General features: G+C 40.8%; 1 protein-coding gene across 2 annotated transcripts in view; it reads right to left on the bottom strand.

Moving 5' to 3' along the window:
* Positions 1–17,657, bottom strand: part of tek (TEK tyrosine kinase, endothelial) — a 45,356-nt gene that overhangs the window by 26,997 nt on the left and 702 nt on the right. For both annotated transcript variants that reach the window (XR_014627917.1, XM_084413473.1), the window contains exons 2-10: positions 14,051–14,316; positions 6,305–6,607; positions 6,076–6,186; positions 4,935–5,090; positions 4,385–4,516; positions 1,286–1,423; positions 888–1,010; positions 647–792; positions 403–547 (exon numbers count right to left, since the gene is read on the bottom strand). Coding sequence is in view for 1 of the 2 variants with exons in the window: in XM_084413473.1 (XP_084269599.1) it covers positions 403–547; positions 647–792; positions 888–1,010; positions 1,286–1,423; positions 4,385–4,516; positions 4,935–5,090; positions 6,076–6,186; positions 6,305–6,607; positions 14,051–14,316 (1,520 nt within the window). In the remaining variant the exon portion in view is untranslated. The remainder of the gene's footprint in view (positions 1–402; positions 548–646; positions 793–887; positions 1,011–1,285; positions 1,424–4,384; positions 4,517–4,934; positions 5,091–6,075; positions 6,187–6,304; positions 6,608–14,050; positions 14,317–17,657) is intronic.

The following is a 17,657-nucleotide window of genomic DNA, read 5'->3' as shown; positions in this document are numbered from 1 at the left end:
TTTGTGTTTTACAGTATTAGCATGAAGAGAAGCCTTAGGAAAACATTGATTTCTGTCCGTCCAATCGCTCAGGTTCTAAGCCAGTCAGAGCCACTTTTAACACCAGTGTGAAAGCACACATACTCATTATTATAACCTAATTCCCTCTCTCGGTTTTTTATGTTCTACATGCAAACTGTAAAAGAAAACCCAGCAATCTTGGGGAGACTGTTTTGACTACTTGTTGTTATTTACTTTAATACGGTATTATGGCACCCTGCCACATTAAATAGTTACTATTAATATTCCCACAATAGACATTGTTAATTTCAAAGCCATGCAACATTTTGGCTTTTGAAACACTCTGTTATAATTGTTTGGAACTTTGCTGGGAAAGAAATGGAGAAGGTTGAAGAATCTCACCTTTGACATTCACCTTAAATTCCTTCTCCTCCTGAAAGGTTTTGGTTTTCACCTGACACAACCAGCGGCCAGCAGAAGATAGAGTGGTTTTCTCCAAACTGAATGTGGACGTTGTTTGATAATTTTCTGTCTGTGTGTCCACTGCCTGAGAAAAACAAAAGAGACTATCAGATTTCTCAGAGATTAGAGGACAGAAACTCGTGCTGAAACAGTGTAATGATGATGTCACTGCGAGCCAACTCACATAGAGCTTGGATTTGTCGGGTTTGACCAGGGTTATTTCCCCGTGTAAAGGAGCGGGCTGGCCTGACGCAGAGCAGTTGATCGTGTGTGTGACGCCAGAGTTGAGCTCGATGTCTCTCAGACTGCTCGTGATCACAGGTCTCGTGTCTTTCGAAGAAACCACATGCAGACATGGATTGAGCGCGGAAATCTCCCAGAAACACAGGACAGTTTCACTCGCTTTGAATTAAAATGATTTTCACCTGGTGTCTCACAGCGAGCTCCATGCCTGCCTGCACACACACACCCTCGGAATCGATTGCATTCGCCCCGTTCACACACACATTTCTGTTTACAGTCGGCGCCGTAATAACCAGACGGACAAGCTGAAATCAGAAGACGTGTCCAAGTCATCATAATAATACAGAAATATCACTTCTTAACTGATTAGGGTTGTAATAAAATACAATTCACATTTTATTTCATTAAAATTTAAAAAAGAATATATATATATATATATTTGAACTGTGTTTATTTTCATTGCACATAGCATTTCACTTCGGAACATCTTCAACAAAACTAGTTCACAGTACTACCATTATTAACACCATTTATCCAGTAAGATGAGGGATATTAAACATCTGGTGTGTGTTAGACTCACCCTCGCTACAGTTCAGGCCCTTCCATCCAGACGCACAGGAGCAGCCGTACGGGTCCCTGAGACAGAAGACCAGCGATCGGCAGAGACCATCTACACAACGCTCCTTACAGCTGGGGCCAAAGCGGCCCTCACCACACACTGACACGAGAGAACACACACACACACACGAGAGAACACACACACACATGAGTGAACACACAACGCTCCTTACAGCTGGGGCCAAAGCGGCCCTCACCACACACTGACACGAGAGAACACACACACACACACATGAGAGAACACACACACACATGAGTGAACACACAACGCTCCTTACAGCTGGGGCCAAAGCGGCCCTCACCACACACTGACACAAGAGAACACACACACACACACATGAGAGAACACACACACACATGAGAGAACACACAACGCTCCTTACAGCTGGGGCCAAAGCGGCCCTCACCACACACTTGACATGAGAGAACACACACACACACACACACACACATGAGAGAACACACACACACATGAGTGAACACACAATGCTCCTTACAGCTGGGGCCAAAGCGGCCCTCACCACACACTGACACGAGAGAACACACACACACACACACACATGAGAGAACACACACACACACACACACACACATGAGAGAACACACACACCGCACATGAGAGAACACACACACACACACACACACATGAGAGAACACACACACCACACATGAGAGAACACACACACACACACACACTGACACGAGAGAACACACACACACACACACACACACACACACATGAGAGAACACACACACACATGAGTGAACACACAACGCTCCTTACAGCTGGGGCCAAAGCGGCCCTCACCACACACTGACACCAGAGAACACACACACACACACACACACACATGAGAGAACACACACACACACACACGAGAGAACACACACACCACACATGAGAGAACACACACACACACACACACACACACTGACACGAGAGAACACACACACACACACACACACACACACATGAGAGAACACACACACACATGAGTGAACACACAACGCTCCTTACAGCTGGGGCCAAAGCGGCCCTCACCACACACTGACACGAGAGAACACACACACACACACACACACACACACTGACACGAGAGAACACACACACACACACACACACACATACATGAGAGAACACACACACACATGAGTGAACACACAACGCTCCTTACAGCTGGGGCCAAAGCGGCCCTCACCACACACTGACACCAGAGAACACACACACACACACACACACACACACATGAGAGAACACACACACACACACACACACACACACACATGAGAGAACACACACACACACACACACACACACACACGAGAGAACACACACACCACACATGAGAGAACACACACACACACACACACACACACACACACTGACACGAGAGAACACACACACACACACACACACACACACACACACACATGAGAGAACACACACACACATGAGTGAACACACAACGCTCCTTACAGCTGGGGCCAAAGCGGCCCTCACCACACACTGACACCAGAGAACACACACACACACACACACATGAGAGAACACACACACACACACACACACACATGAGAGAACACACACACACACACACACGAGAGAACACACACACCACACATGAGAGAACACACACACACACACACACACACACACACACACACACTAGAGAACACACACACACACACACACACACACACATGAGAGAACACACACACACATGAGTGAACACACAACGCTCCTTACAGCTGGGGCCAAAGCGGCCCTCACCACACACTGACACGAGAGAACACACACACACACACACATGAGAGAACACACACACACACACACACATGAGAGAACACACACACACCACACATGAGAGAACACACACACACACACACACACACACACACACACTGACACGAGAGAACACACACACACACACACACACACACACACACATGAGAGAACACACACACACATGAGTGAACACACAACGCTCCTTACAGCTGGGGCCAAAGCGGCCCTCACGACACACTGACACGAGAGAACAAACACACACACACATGAGAGAACACACACACACATGAGAGAACACACAACGCTCCTTACAGCTGGGGCCAAAGCGGCCCTCACGACACACTGACACGAGAGAACAAACACACACACACATGAGAGAACACACACACACACATGAGTGAACACACAACGCTCCTTACAGCTGGGGCCAAAGCGGCCCTCACGACACACTGACACGAGAGAACACACACACACACACACACACACACACACACACACACACATGAGAGAACACACACACACACATGAGTGAACACACAACGCTCCTTACAGCTGGGGCCAAAGCGGCCCTCACGACACACTGACACGAGAGAACAAACACACACACACATGAGAGAACACACAATGCTCCTTACAGCTGGGGCCAAAGCGGCCCTCACGACACACTGACACGAAAGAACAAACACACACACACATGAGAGAACACACACACACATGAGTGAACACACAACGCTCCTTACAGCTGGGGCCAAAGCGGCCCTCACCACACACTGACACGAGAGAACACACACACACGAGAGAACACACACACACACACACACACACGAGAGAACACACACACACACACACACACACACACACACACACACACACACACGAGAGAACACAACACTAACACAATAAAATTATTATAATTCTTTCTGAGGCTAAAATGCTCCTCCTAGAGCTTTCAAGCTACATCCACCAAACTCGGGCTTATGGTTTTGTTAAAAAACAGATGATCAAAAAGACTCTATGGCCTTCAAAACCTTCAAACTTCAAGCTTTTTAAACCATTTCAAACTTTCTGGTCAGGCTTTCCAACATGAAAGTTCCAGATAAATACTTGTTTCTTTTTTAATCTCTAAACACCATGGGATATTTGAGAACCTAGCCATAAAAACCTGTCACAATAGGGTCTGATTCATAGACCGATCATGTAAACATTAGAGCTAAATATGTCCCTTGTAATAAACGGGCTCTCTCTGAGTATATTGGCTAAGAATATGAGTGTTACCGGTTTGACAGGTGTGTCCTTTAAAGCCTGGAGGGCAGATGCATTCTCCCGTCCCGTCGTGACACACGCCTCCATTAGCGCAGGGCAGACACGGTTTCGTACAATTCACGCCCCATAAACCAGCCTCACAACCTGTTAGCAGAACAACTGACCGTTACATAAGCTTACATTCTGCTGGGATGTAACAGGAACTTCAATTGAAAGGGGAAGATAATATGAACATGATACTTTTCTGCACATTCAGCCAACGGTTTAAACTTTAAAGCAACCTAATTGTGCTTGGAGTGTCCAGACAAATGTATTAGGGCTCTTCCCACAAACTCCTAAAGAAATACTTAACCAATTGGATGGCCAATAAAGACATTTTATAGTGCATCTTACAGTGAGGAGCAGTATTATGAATCTTTATGATCATGACACATTCAATCTCAAATATTTCACAGTCATCGCTTGTAAATTAAATGTCAAGTGTGTACTTTTTGCACCATTACTAGAGAGTGTGTTCAATTATTGTGGTGTTTGGTAAGAAAGCATGAACTGAAGGACTTACTCCTGACAATCAGTCGGGTTATTGCTGAGCTGAACGGAGCTTTAGAAATGTAACGTACGGAATATAATCCAGCATGACTTTGAACTTCTGCATTGGTTATTGTGAAATGAATTATGTCCATAATGTCTCCTTTGGGTATTGTGTGTTGAAAACATCCTGAAAAACAAACAAAAAAACAACAGCTAGAACCACAAAAACATGCTTTTCAAAACCCTCTCTCAAACCTCCTCCTCCTCCATCAGCCCTAACAGCCGGCGACTGCTGCCATATTTTTCATAAAACAACCATCATCTGCAAATGTTTCAGACCACAAACTGACACACATCTTAACAGCAAAGACACACAGGGCCCTATTTGAACGATCTAAGCGCATGGTCTAAAGCGCACGGCGCAAGTTCACTTAGGGCGTCCGAATCCACTTTTGCTAGTTTAACTACGGGACAAATGGCCGGTGCTCCCGGTGCATGGTCTAAAAGGGTCGTCCCTATTCTCATTATGAGTAATGGGTGTGTTTTGGGATTTACGTGCGTTAAACCAATCAGAGTCTCATCTCCCATTCCCTTTAAATGCGCCATGGCGGATTCGCTATTTACATGACGGAATTTGATAGTGGAAAGACCGAATGCGTCTGCGGAGCGCAAACGGAACTGCTCGTGCGCGAGGTCAAAGTGCTCAACAGACCATCTACGGGACACGCCGGATTCACCATATCTTTATGTACACAATAATAATATTTTACATAGTAATCCTTTTATTTTAAATATTTGGTATTTGTGTGCTGCTGTTCCCAGCATCTTTTTGTCAACATTTGACCTATTAAGACTAACACTTACTATTCAATATATCTACTAAAACATTTTTTTTAAACTTGCTACGTGTCCTGTGCTGTCCTGTTTGCTGTTATCTTTGTACTGCTTTGAAAAAATCTGTATTGTAAAAAGCGCCATCGAAATGACTGGACTAACTGGGACTCGTCACAACACTTGCATATTGTTGCCCTACTGTTGGTTTGATTGCTTTTATTGCTCTCCTCGTTTGTAAGTAACTTTGGATAAAAACATCTGCTAAATGATTAAATGTAAATGTAATTTCTCAAGGCACAATACACAAATATTTGTTCATGAGTTTTCAGAGTTCCTACCGTTTTTATGGATGACTATGTCCTCTTGTAAATATTTCTTTGTCGTGAAAGGGAGTTTAACGTCTTCACCTTTGTTAACAGTGACTGTCAGAGATTCAGGGTAGAAGTCAGCTGAAGAAAAAGGAAACAGTTAAAAACGACATATGATCAGTTTACAAGTGCAGTGTGTGTCTTTATTCTGGCCTGTGCCATTACAAATAAGTATTTCCTTTCAAAGGAGATTCACTACCTTCATGGAGCATCTTGTAGGTGTAGATTTTACTCCCGTTAGAGTTTTTGACCTGGCAGTAAAAAGCTCCAAAGGTGTGATTGCGGGAAATCCACATGACTTTTGCGGCAGAGTGGAAGCTTCGGTCCGGTTCAGTGCTCAAAACATGAGCGTCCACATCAGGATACTCGTGGCCCAAACTCAGCGAACTGGTGCCAGAAGCTGTCCAGTCACTGCTCACACACAGGAGTGACGGCAGGTTCGCCGAAGACCCAACTGGGTCTGGATTTATCAGAGACATGTCTGAGATGTCAAGAGCGCTGCCTGCAGAAACAGGACAGGAATGATCATTATTTAATCTGAAAGGAAAACTCATGAATGAGGTCTGCTGACTGCTATAGTATATGTACATTCAAATATATGTTACCTTTACAAACCCCTTGATGTTACGTTTCAGTTTGTTTTGTCTGCATATCCCTGCATATTAACTCATCTCTACATTTACTCCTCATATTATTGTATTTGTTTTATTCTGTAAATGTGATCTTCTGCTGTAATTCTTTGTCTAGACAGATTAATCAAATAAGCCAATAAAACTCTTTTTTAAATGTATTTATAATTATGTTTATTGAATTTTTCATTATAATACAAATATAACAAGACAGAAAAACAAAAAATAAAAATAAAGGAACACCAATAGCTCAGATTTATATATAAAACAGGACTACACCATAATAAAACAGGTTAGAGAATAAAAACAAAACAATAACATATTTCAAAAAGATGCAGAAGAGGACAATGTCCAGAGAGTTATACAATTACAAAATTCCTTGTAATATAATAGGGTGAAGATAAGTTTCCAAATAGTCCAGATATGGGGTCCAGACTTTATAAAACTGGCTTTTTTTTTTATGTAATGCATAGGTAAGATGCTCCAGGGGAATCAACTAAAAAATAACCTCCTGCCAACTTTTAAGAGATGGAGATTTATTTAAGTAAAATAATTTTTCTGGCAGCAAAGGAATAGAATATTGTACAATTTCTTATTAGCAGATGAAACAATGCGTCCATTAGGTATACCCAACATCCGTGACACTGGGTCAAAATCCAACTAAATATTAAAGATCTTATCCATTTCCCCCAGAACCAAACGCCAATACCGTTGCAGTCTGTTACGTGACCACAGACAATCTGTTAAAGTACCTATTTCAGTTTTACATTTTAAACACATAGACGATGGAGAAGGGTTCAAATGTATGATTTTAAATTGCATTTGTCTCGTACGTGTACAAACAGATATTTTCTTAGCATAAGACCAAATGTCATCCCATGTTTAATCATCAATGTCAGTAGCTAATTCTTCTTCCCATTTAGTTTCAAAACTCTGTGTATCAGCAGAAGAGGTTGAACACAAAGAACCATAAAACGTACCCAGAGACATTTTTTCCTGATGATAAAAATAACCTCTCAATTGAAGATATTTCACAATTCCTAACAAGTGTTGTGTTATTAATAATATAATGTCTCAATTGGAGGAAACGAAAAAAACCTTGTTACACCAACGTTTAAAACCATCATCCAATACTCCTAGGGTGAAATCAGGGTTATTTAATATTGGGGTAAAGAAAGAAGTCAATTTCGATCTACCTTCAAGCCTACAGACCGACCTCCACGCTTTCAGAGTGTTAACTATAATTTGATTATCATAAATTCCTTTTATTTTTTTGAAAACTCTTAACAAAAAAAAAGAGCTCTTAAAAGGAAATTGTGAAAAGGAGGAAGTCAGCTATTCATGCCCTTTAATGCCTTATTTGAGAATAGTATAGGAACCATTTGAATAGGATATAATAATTTGGGTAATACAACCATTTTCACAAGTGCTATCCGACCAAGCAAAGATACTGGCAAGGAATTCCAGCATTCTAAATCCTGCCGTATTTTCTCAAATAAAGGAACAAAATTAGATTCATACATTTGCTTCATAAATGTAGAGATTGAGATACCTAAATAGATGAAACCCAGAGGTGACCACTTAAAAGGAAACCAGGGCACAATATTAGGTTTGGAAATAAGATTACAGATTATAACCAGAGAAGGTACTGAACCAGTTAATCAACTCAATCAGAGTGTGAACTGACCTCTCGGGCTCAGATAAAAAAAGCAATACATCATCAGCATAAAGCGCAATCTAATGATGTATATGTCCCATCTGTAAACCTGAAATAGATGTTGCCGATCTGATTGCTTCAGCCAGAGGCTCTATAGCCATCGCAAATAAAAGCGGTGACAGGGGGCAACCCTGCCTGGTGCGTCTATGTATAGGAAAATAATCAGATCTAAAGCCATTCGTCAACACAGCAGAGCATGGGTCCGTATACAGCACTCTGATCCATTGCACAAAATGTTCATCTAAACCAAATTTTTCCAAAACAAAGAGAAGATAAGACCATTCCACACGGTCAAACGCCTTCTCCGCATCCAAAGACAGCACTAGCCCATCTATGGATTTCCCTTTAAAAGGCGTACATAACATTTAAAAGGCGTCTAATATTATCAGAAGAATTCCTACCCTGTATAAATCCTGTTTGATCAATCCAAATTATTGTAGGCAGAATTTTTTCAAGGCGCATTGCTAAAACTTTAGAAAGCAATTTCCAGTCTACATTCAGTAATGCAATTGGCCTGTAAGAACAACATAAATCAGGGCTTTTATCTTTCTTTAAAATAAGATAGATATTAGCTTCTCTAAGGGTCTTTGGTAATTCTTTAACCACAAACAAATAGTTAAACATATTAAGTAATGGGTCTAAAAGCAACTCTTGAAACTCCTTAAAGAACTCTCCGCAAAACCCATCTGGCCCAGATGATTTACTGTTCTTTAGAGCATTAATAGCATTAATAACCTCCTGTCTAGTGATAGGGCCATTGAGAGATTATTTTTGTGTAACTGAAATTGTTGGAAGATTAATCTCAGAAAAAAAGTCAACCGTTTGTTCCTTCTCAGAAGAATGCACATTTATATAAAAATCTCTAAAACAGTTATTAATGTTCTTATTATCACACTGTAAAAAATGTCTAACCTCCCTAACTCAAAATTTTCTAGTGACTGATAACATCTAAATTTTTCAATTGGCCCAAGTGAAATTCTGTAAATTTAATTTTATAATTTACAGAATTTCACTTGGGCCAATTGAAAAATTTAGATGTTATCAGTCACTAGAAAATTTTGAGTTAGGGAGGTTAGACATTTTTTACAGTGCATAGAAAATATTATCATCTGAGTCACCAGTAGTAGCAATAAACTGAGATGCTGCACATTGTTTTGCAATATATGCTAGAAATTTCCAAGGTTTATCTCCATGCTCATAAAATCTTTGTTTTGAGTATCTTATATTCTTCTCTGGATCCACAGTAAGGAGACAGTCTAGAGCCGATCTAATTGCTTGTAACTCTTTTAATAAAAAAGGAAAAAAAGTCAGCACACCATGGCTCCAAAAATGTGAAAAATGTAATAACAGACTCACACACAGGTGGTAACGTTTCGAGCACGTAGGCTCTTCGTCAGACTCTGAACGCCTTACTGTATGTTTCTTAATCACCATCGCAGAATAATCATTGAAGAATGAAACCCTCGGACCTGCGTCAGCGCTCCTTTCGGGATCCGTGCCAACACGGCGAGCTGCGTTCAACACACGCTGCTTGTCCGTACAGTTATGGAACTTTATGATGACAGGCCTGGGTCATTGCTTAGGACCTGGTAATGGTGCCAAATAACGATGAGCACAATCAAGCTTGATCCGTCCTGCTTTCGTTGCCATCTTTAAAAAAAATCAGGCAGCTACTTCTCAAAGAACTGGACCGGATCACTCCCTTCTGTTCCCTCAGGCAAACCGACTAGACGCAAATTACACCTGCGCGATTCTCCAGATCGTCGATGTGCGCTGAAATTTCGTCCACTTTATTGTGAAGATGAGCCACCGTAGCCGGCAGGGATTCCGCTAAATCTCCAGCAGTTCGCTCCTCCGCCTGGCCCACTCGCTCCACTAAGGCCTGGAACTGAACTGTTTGATCGTTTATCGCGGCTAGCACAGTATTCACTTTCTCCTCTATTACCTTCGTAATGTTATCAGTTAGTTTGTCTAAAGCTTGAGCAAAGTTGGAGTTGGAACTTTCCTGCTCACGACTCTTCATGCTCATGTCGTCCATAACATCGTGCTCGTCGCCGCTGATTGTAGAACTTTTCTGCACAATCTTCTTTGCTTTGGAAATTCTGTCAGATCCTTTAAAAAAAATTGATCTAAAGACATGGCACAATAACCATCTAACCAAGTAGAATGATTTCACTGAGTGAAAATATAAATTAAGCAAATATTTGAACTAACGTTACGGGATCTTCTTTCGTCAATAAAACTATTTCTAATTTAGTAACACAGCTGATGCGATTCTGAATCAAACAAATCAACATCAACAACAGTTCTCAATAATTTTTTCAGGTAATGTGCAAACAATTCATTATGCCATTAAAACGAGGAGATCATGTGCCTGTTTTATGTGGCATGAACATTATGAGACTCAAACCGACTCTAACTTCCTGTTGCATAAACTCTCTGTGTGTTGCACTCCACGACTCAAACACTTCAGCAGTTCAACTCTGACCGCATAAAACATTGTATGTTACAACACTCTGAAATACAGCCATAAAACTACTGGTCCATGACAGATACACAAATACAGCCGACTTAAAGTAACAACATGTAGTTTTTCAACCTTCATAATATATTTCCAAGACCCTTGTGATGGTACATCGACTTACAATAGGTTGAATGAGACGTCTGCCAGAGCCTGACGGGTCTGTATCGCTTTTACTGGCACTATGTAACTTCGGGGTGCGGGTAGTAACCAGAGCTCAAAAAGAACTACAAAATTCGACTGCTTTACGGCATACGTCACTTCGCTTCCTCACTTCCTCAAATTCGGCCGTGACAGGCCAACCAGCGCGTTTGTTTTCGTGCGTCTGTTTTCGTCATGGCTGAAGCAGCAGCGAAACGTAAGAAGTCCAAGGTTTTGTGGGAGTAGAGTCGGAAGAGGAAAAGGGAGAGTGATAAACTGAAAGGCAGGACGAGGATCAATATTGGTCGAGCGTTTGCTCGCTGGCGTGAGCTTATCGTCAGACTGATGCTGACTTGGCCGTCATGCTGTTGAACTAGTAAGTAAATTGCTTGCATACTATCTTTAGTTTTTCTAATCTGTTGTCTGCCTGGCTACGTTACGGAAACTATCTGGTCCTCCATTTATCTTCATGAATCAGCTAACGTTAGAAGATGAGCGAATTATCAATCTGGTAGCTAGTAAACACTAACATGCTAGTTTTAGGTGGTTAGGATGCTATCGCTATCATTCTTGTTCAGATTTGAGCATTGCAATCGACATGCAAATCGCAAATGTTTGAGTTAAAATGTTTAGTCTACTAAACATGCATAAATTATGAAAGGAGGAAGATTAATAATATTATCATTGCCCATATGAAAAAAACCTGCATGCTTCATATACAGTAACAGCCCGTTCTCATCCCAAGTCGTCATATACTGACGCTTTCAAAATTTCTTCAATATCTGACGCACAAAGCACCCTTTAGCGTCCATATGAGACGCATAACCCTACCACAGACCTAAACCTACCCATAACCGAAGCGTCTCATATTGACGCTAAGGGTGCTTTGTGCGTCGGATATTGAAGAATGTTTGAAAGTGACGATTTGGGGATGAGAATGCGTTGACAGTAACCGTAAATCATTTTACGACAGCGGTAATGGACAATTCCGCTTCCAACCTGTAGGGCGACCGCAGAGGAAAAGTTCCATGTTGTTGCTTTAAGGCTCAGAAACAGAAACACACATAAGGTGTGTTTTAATCACTAGCCGTGTTTCCACTGTCGGGCAGAAGCGAGTGCTAATGCTGCCAGGGCCCGTCGCGTCTCCACTTTCTCGTCCAGGGCTCGATCAGGGCTCGATCAGGCCTCACTGAAGCTTCCTCTGGGCTCTCACCTGTTTCTCGAGAAACCTTCTCACTTCTCTCACACTCATCTTCACAGTTACATTACAGACATACAGAAGTCAAGGTCAGCTAAACTCACTGGTGACGGTGTTACTCATGGTGTTGGAAATCGATTTTTGTTTGAGAAGGGTTTTGAAAACTTCACCCTGCGATTGTTACTGAACACCTAAAATCACTGCGTGTGCAGTTGAGATATTGTATCTGGATTGATGGGCTATAAAAAAGAATCTGTGTATGTGTGAGTGTGTGAGTGTGTGAGTGTAAAGGGTGTTGGGCTTTTAAAACAACTCTTTAAACAGGCAGCCAAACAAGGCTGTCAAGATGAATAATGACTTTTCTTATCTTTGAGTGTAGTAGTACAACACTAGCTTGATATTATTGTTCTGCTTTTCTGATTAGTTAGGGAACATGAACATACCCGTCTCTCTTCACGTCTGATATCACTTTATCCTCTACGCAGACCCGATGGCCAGCCTAGACTCCCCCACCACATGCTGGCGTACTGTATCCCAATCTTCACGCAGAAAGAACTGAATAAAATATTCTGAATGTCATCAATCTACAATTTGACTAGTGATACAGCCAGGAATTAACCCACATCATGTTGGTTCTTCAGTCCAGAGGAGAACTGAGCGACTGAGTCTGGTTTCTCTCAAGGGTTTTCCTCTATTCTGTCACTGATGTCTGTGTTCGCGCCGCTGCCGGCTCTGGCTTCATTAGTTGTGGACATTTAATATTCAACAGTATTATTGATCTGACTGTACGAGCTGATGATGACATCACTGTTTTCTCCAGAACTGCTTTATAGATGAAATGAACTAATTTAATAACTGATGATCTTTACAACAGAACTGAATCAACACTGAACTGACTTCAGCTGAACAACAGATGAAATCCAAAATGTCCCTGTTTATCACTGTAAAGCTGCTTTGAAACAATCATTATTGTAAAAAGAGCTAAATAAATAAAGGTGACAACTTTATTCTACATACGCCTTGCACTTTACATCACTGTGTAATATTTAAGGATTGAGCAGTGATGGCGTGTAGCTCTAATTCTGTTTGATCATTTTCATATCACTTCTTTCTCTGCCACCATCAGCTGAAACAATCTGCATAAATCTGGCAATTTTCATGTTCATTTTCAAAGCATGTTCATGTGTCGGTTCATGTGTGTTCATGTGTCGGTCATAAATGTTTCATGTGTCGGTCAGGCTCACTCTTGCACTACTTCATATGTTCATATTACTGGTGATGGGAATATTTGTGCCCAAGGCAGTGAAGATTTGTCAGTGTAATGGTGGGTTGTGGAGAAAGGAGGAAGATCTGGTGGGGATCACTGAATGAAACTTACATTATTCTTATTTATTTATTTAAGCTGGAGCCAGCAGAGTATTACTGTCCCCTTTCCACTTCTGTAGTATCATGATACAGAAACTTAATCAACCAAAACAATACATCAATGATCTAAATTTAAACATAATATTACCTGTCTAACTTTCTGTTATTTACATGAGTGTACTGCAATATTCCTGCAAAATGATTTTTCATCTTTTGAAAACATGATGTTAGAAGTTTTGGCTATTGTTACATGGGATCTTTCTTTCATCTTAATGATCAGAGCCACCAATACAACAAATACAGACAAACCACAAACCCCTGGAGTCCCATAGAGCAGAAACCAGAGAGACAGAGTGAATGAAGCCCAGCGTTACCTGTGAGCAAGCAGCCAATCAGACAGAGCGTGACGGAGGACATGTGGCCCATTGTCCCCGCGAGACACAGCCAACCAGTTCGTGCACATCCACAGAGAAGAAGGTTCAGTCCCAGAGACCGAGTGTCTGTCAGAAACTCCCGTCCGCACACATCCCTCGATCCTGACTCAAATGAACTCTCCCTTTCTTTTCCTCCAGCGTCTCCACCCCTCTCTCTGTTCAGGCACAGGGAGTTGGAGTTCCTTTTCCTGTTTCCTCTCTGTGTGCTGAGGATGGGAAAGGCCACAGCTTAAACAATCGCGTGTCATTAATTGCGGCTCCTGAAGGGAGGCTCCCACTTTGAGACAAGAGAGATATTCCGCCAGCAGCCCTTCCTGAGAGAATAAATCAAACCTCCTAATCTGGCATTTCATACACTTTTTCATTGTGCTGATTTTGTTCACGACCAACTAAACGTCCAAGTCTCGCTGTTGAGCACATGTGTGTTTTACTTTGTGATTTATTTGAACGTTTGTTGAAATTTACTTCCATTGAAAGAGCTTCTATTCTCCTCCACTATCGCCATAATAAAAATGGCTGACATCAGAATAGCAGCAATGCCTTATTTTTAGATTATATATGAACTGCATGAATTGTGTCGATGTTGTGCTTGGGTTTCCACTCATATGCTGTAGAAGAAAATAAGAAAAAGTAATGGACAGCCAAATATCAGTTCAAATATACATTTTGCTGGTGAGAAGTTGTCACAAGAGCACTGGTCCTCACTCACTGCTTGCACTCCCTCACTCACATTAAGCAGAGATAATCATGTGCGTTTGATTTGATATAACTGGAGTATTAGGTAATAAGATGAATTATGTGAATGCTTAAGATGCGTCTGTAATCTAGATTTAAACTGGGAGGGAGAGTGAGTCCCGGACATTATCAGGATGGCTATTCCAGAGTTTAGGAGCCAAATGTGGAAACGCTCTCCCTCCTTTAGAGGACTTAGATATTCTAGGTATTATCAGAAGCCCAGAGTTTTGTGAGCTTTAAGAGCGTGATGGATTGTAAGGGGATATTCTGGGGATATCTAATTTGATTTTATCAATCAATAAATTCCACTAGAAACAAACCTTGTTGTATTATTTTTATTTAATACTGTGAAGCTGCTTTGAAATCTGTATTGTAAAAAGCGCTATACAAATATACTTGACTTGACTTGACTTGATAGAAGATCAGTTAAACACACATGAGCTAAACCATTTAGGGCCTTATAGGTCAGTAGCAACACTTCTGTAACTGATACTGAAGGGAACCAGTGTAGAGATGATAAAACTGGTGTTATATGATCTTATTACACGGCTCTGTGGAATACTTGATTCTGATTGGTCAATCGCGCCATCCAGCGTTATGTTATTCCCAGATAACAACCACTCAAAGCAGATAACGCAGGCTCATCCCGGTCACTGAAATCAGCAGCACTTTACATTGCTAGGAACGTTTATTCTCCGTGGAAGTTTTGCGTTTGGTGAGCTAATAAATTATTAAAACTCAGTAAATCAATATTTTGTGTACAGTTATTTAATTATGCCATCCAGTATCGTGGACTCGCTCTCTCTTGTTTCATACAAACAGGTACGATTTTAAAACAGTTTAATCTGAAATCAGTATCTCTTATCTCCATAATTATTTATGTGGCGAAATGTTGTATAATAAGTGGTATGACTGTATACCGTATCTCTTAAATGTCTGTCTAATTTGAACTTGCTGTGATAGCAATTGCTCTATCCACGGAAGCTCTGCGTTTTAAGACCTAATAAAATATTTCAACTCAGATCAATATTTCATGTCTAATTATTTACTTATGTGGCAAGAAGCCGTGTAATAACCGGGATAAAGTACATCCAGCCAGTTGTTCTCTCAAAATAACCCCCGTCAGGCTAATAAAGTATCACCCTGTCTGGGGTTATTTTGAGAGAACAACCGGCTGGATGTACATTATTCCTTACATATATTCTTGACCCAGTAAGAACTCTGGCGGCTGCATTTTGGACTAATGATAGCTTGTTTATTGAGGATGAAGGACAACAGCTAGTTATGGTCCAATAAGTAATACCTCAGTTTTAGCTGAATTTAATAGAAGAAAATTACAGGTTATCCAATATTTTATATCCTAAACACACTCTGTAAACTTGGATAATTTAGAGATTTCATCTGGTCCTGATGAAATATATAATTAAGTATAAAATAATAAGAGTATCATCGGCATAACAGTGGAAACTAATTTCATGTTTTCTAATAATATTACCAAGTGGCAGCATATAAATTGAGAATAGCAGAGGGCTGAACACAGATTTTCCCCCATTTAGACAAACTGGTAAATGTCACATAGGTACGATCTAAACCACCTTAATGCCTGTTCCTGAATACCAGTGTAATTTTGTAGTCGATTTAAGAGTATTTTATGATCTATAGTGATGAACGCAGCAAGTAAAACTACTATTGAGATACAGCCTTGGTCAGAAGCTAGAAGTAAGTAATTTGTCATTTTAACGAGTTAAAACAGTTTCTGTGCTATGATGGGGCCTGGATCCAGACGGGCATTTTTCATAAATATCATTATTTTGCAAAAAAGAGCACAATTGAGCGGACACGACTTTTTCTAGTATCTTAGATATAAATGGAAGATTTGAAATGGGTCTGTAATTTGATCATTTATTTGGATCCAATTGTGATTTCCTAATGAGAGGATTAATAACTGCCAGCTTGAACAATTTTGGAACATGACCAAGAGATAAAGATAATAATAGAGTTAATAAAATTGAGAAGAGGCTCTTCTGCTACAGGTAACAACTCTTTCAGTAGTTTAGTGGGTATTGGATCTAATAAACATGTTTTTGGTTTAGATGCAAAGATACGTTTATTTAGCTCTTCCTGTCCTATAGTTGTAAAGCACTGGAATTGTTCTTGAGGGGCGATAATTGAGGCTGAATCATAAAACGCTGCCAAAGATAGTACATTGTAATTGTAAAATCGTATTTCTGATGCTTTCGATTTTCTCAGTGAAGAAATTCATAAATTGTAATGGAACAATTTGTTCAGGTGATGTCTGTTTATTTGTTAGTCTAGCCAGATGAGTTTGTTTCCATTGACGCTCTAGATTACGAGTTTCTCTCTTGATAGCGTGAGTAATACTGTTTTCACTCGAACTCTTTTTAATCTGATCGGTACAACAGTTTCTTATGTACTAGAGAAAATGTTTCAAATACTGCCCGTCATTTCCTCTAGTTCATTTGTGTGCTTGGGTACACTGAGAAGCTGAGACAGATCAGGCAGGTTATTTGTGAATCTGTCCTTAGTGTTTGGGAGAATTGTTCTACCTGGTCGATAACGCGGCGAGAGTGTAACATTTAGCACAAGCACTTCAAATTAATTAAACCTGTGTCCTGTTTTCTGAGAAACATTAAGAATATCTCTATAGAAAGTTGCAACACCGCCGCCAAGACCGATCAGACAGAGCTCGTGCTTACAACAGTAGCCTGGAGCAGTAGACTCATAGACAGCTACTTATTGGCTAGTCTTTAAATGTATATACTTAACTCCATGCTTCATGGAACAACGACCT

Source organism: Rutilus rutilus (genome assembly GCF_951802725.1).
Source record: "Rutilus rutilus genome assembly, chromosome: 7".
Classification (NCBI taxonomy): Eukaryota; Metazoa; Chordata; class Actinopteri; order Cypriniformes; family Leuciscidae; genus Rutilus; species Rutilus rutilus.
The sequence above is the reverse complement of the archived record's forward strand: the minus strand, read 5'-3'. Positions and strand labels throughout refer to the sequence as shown.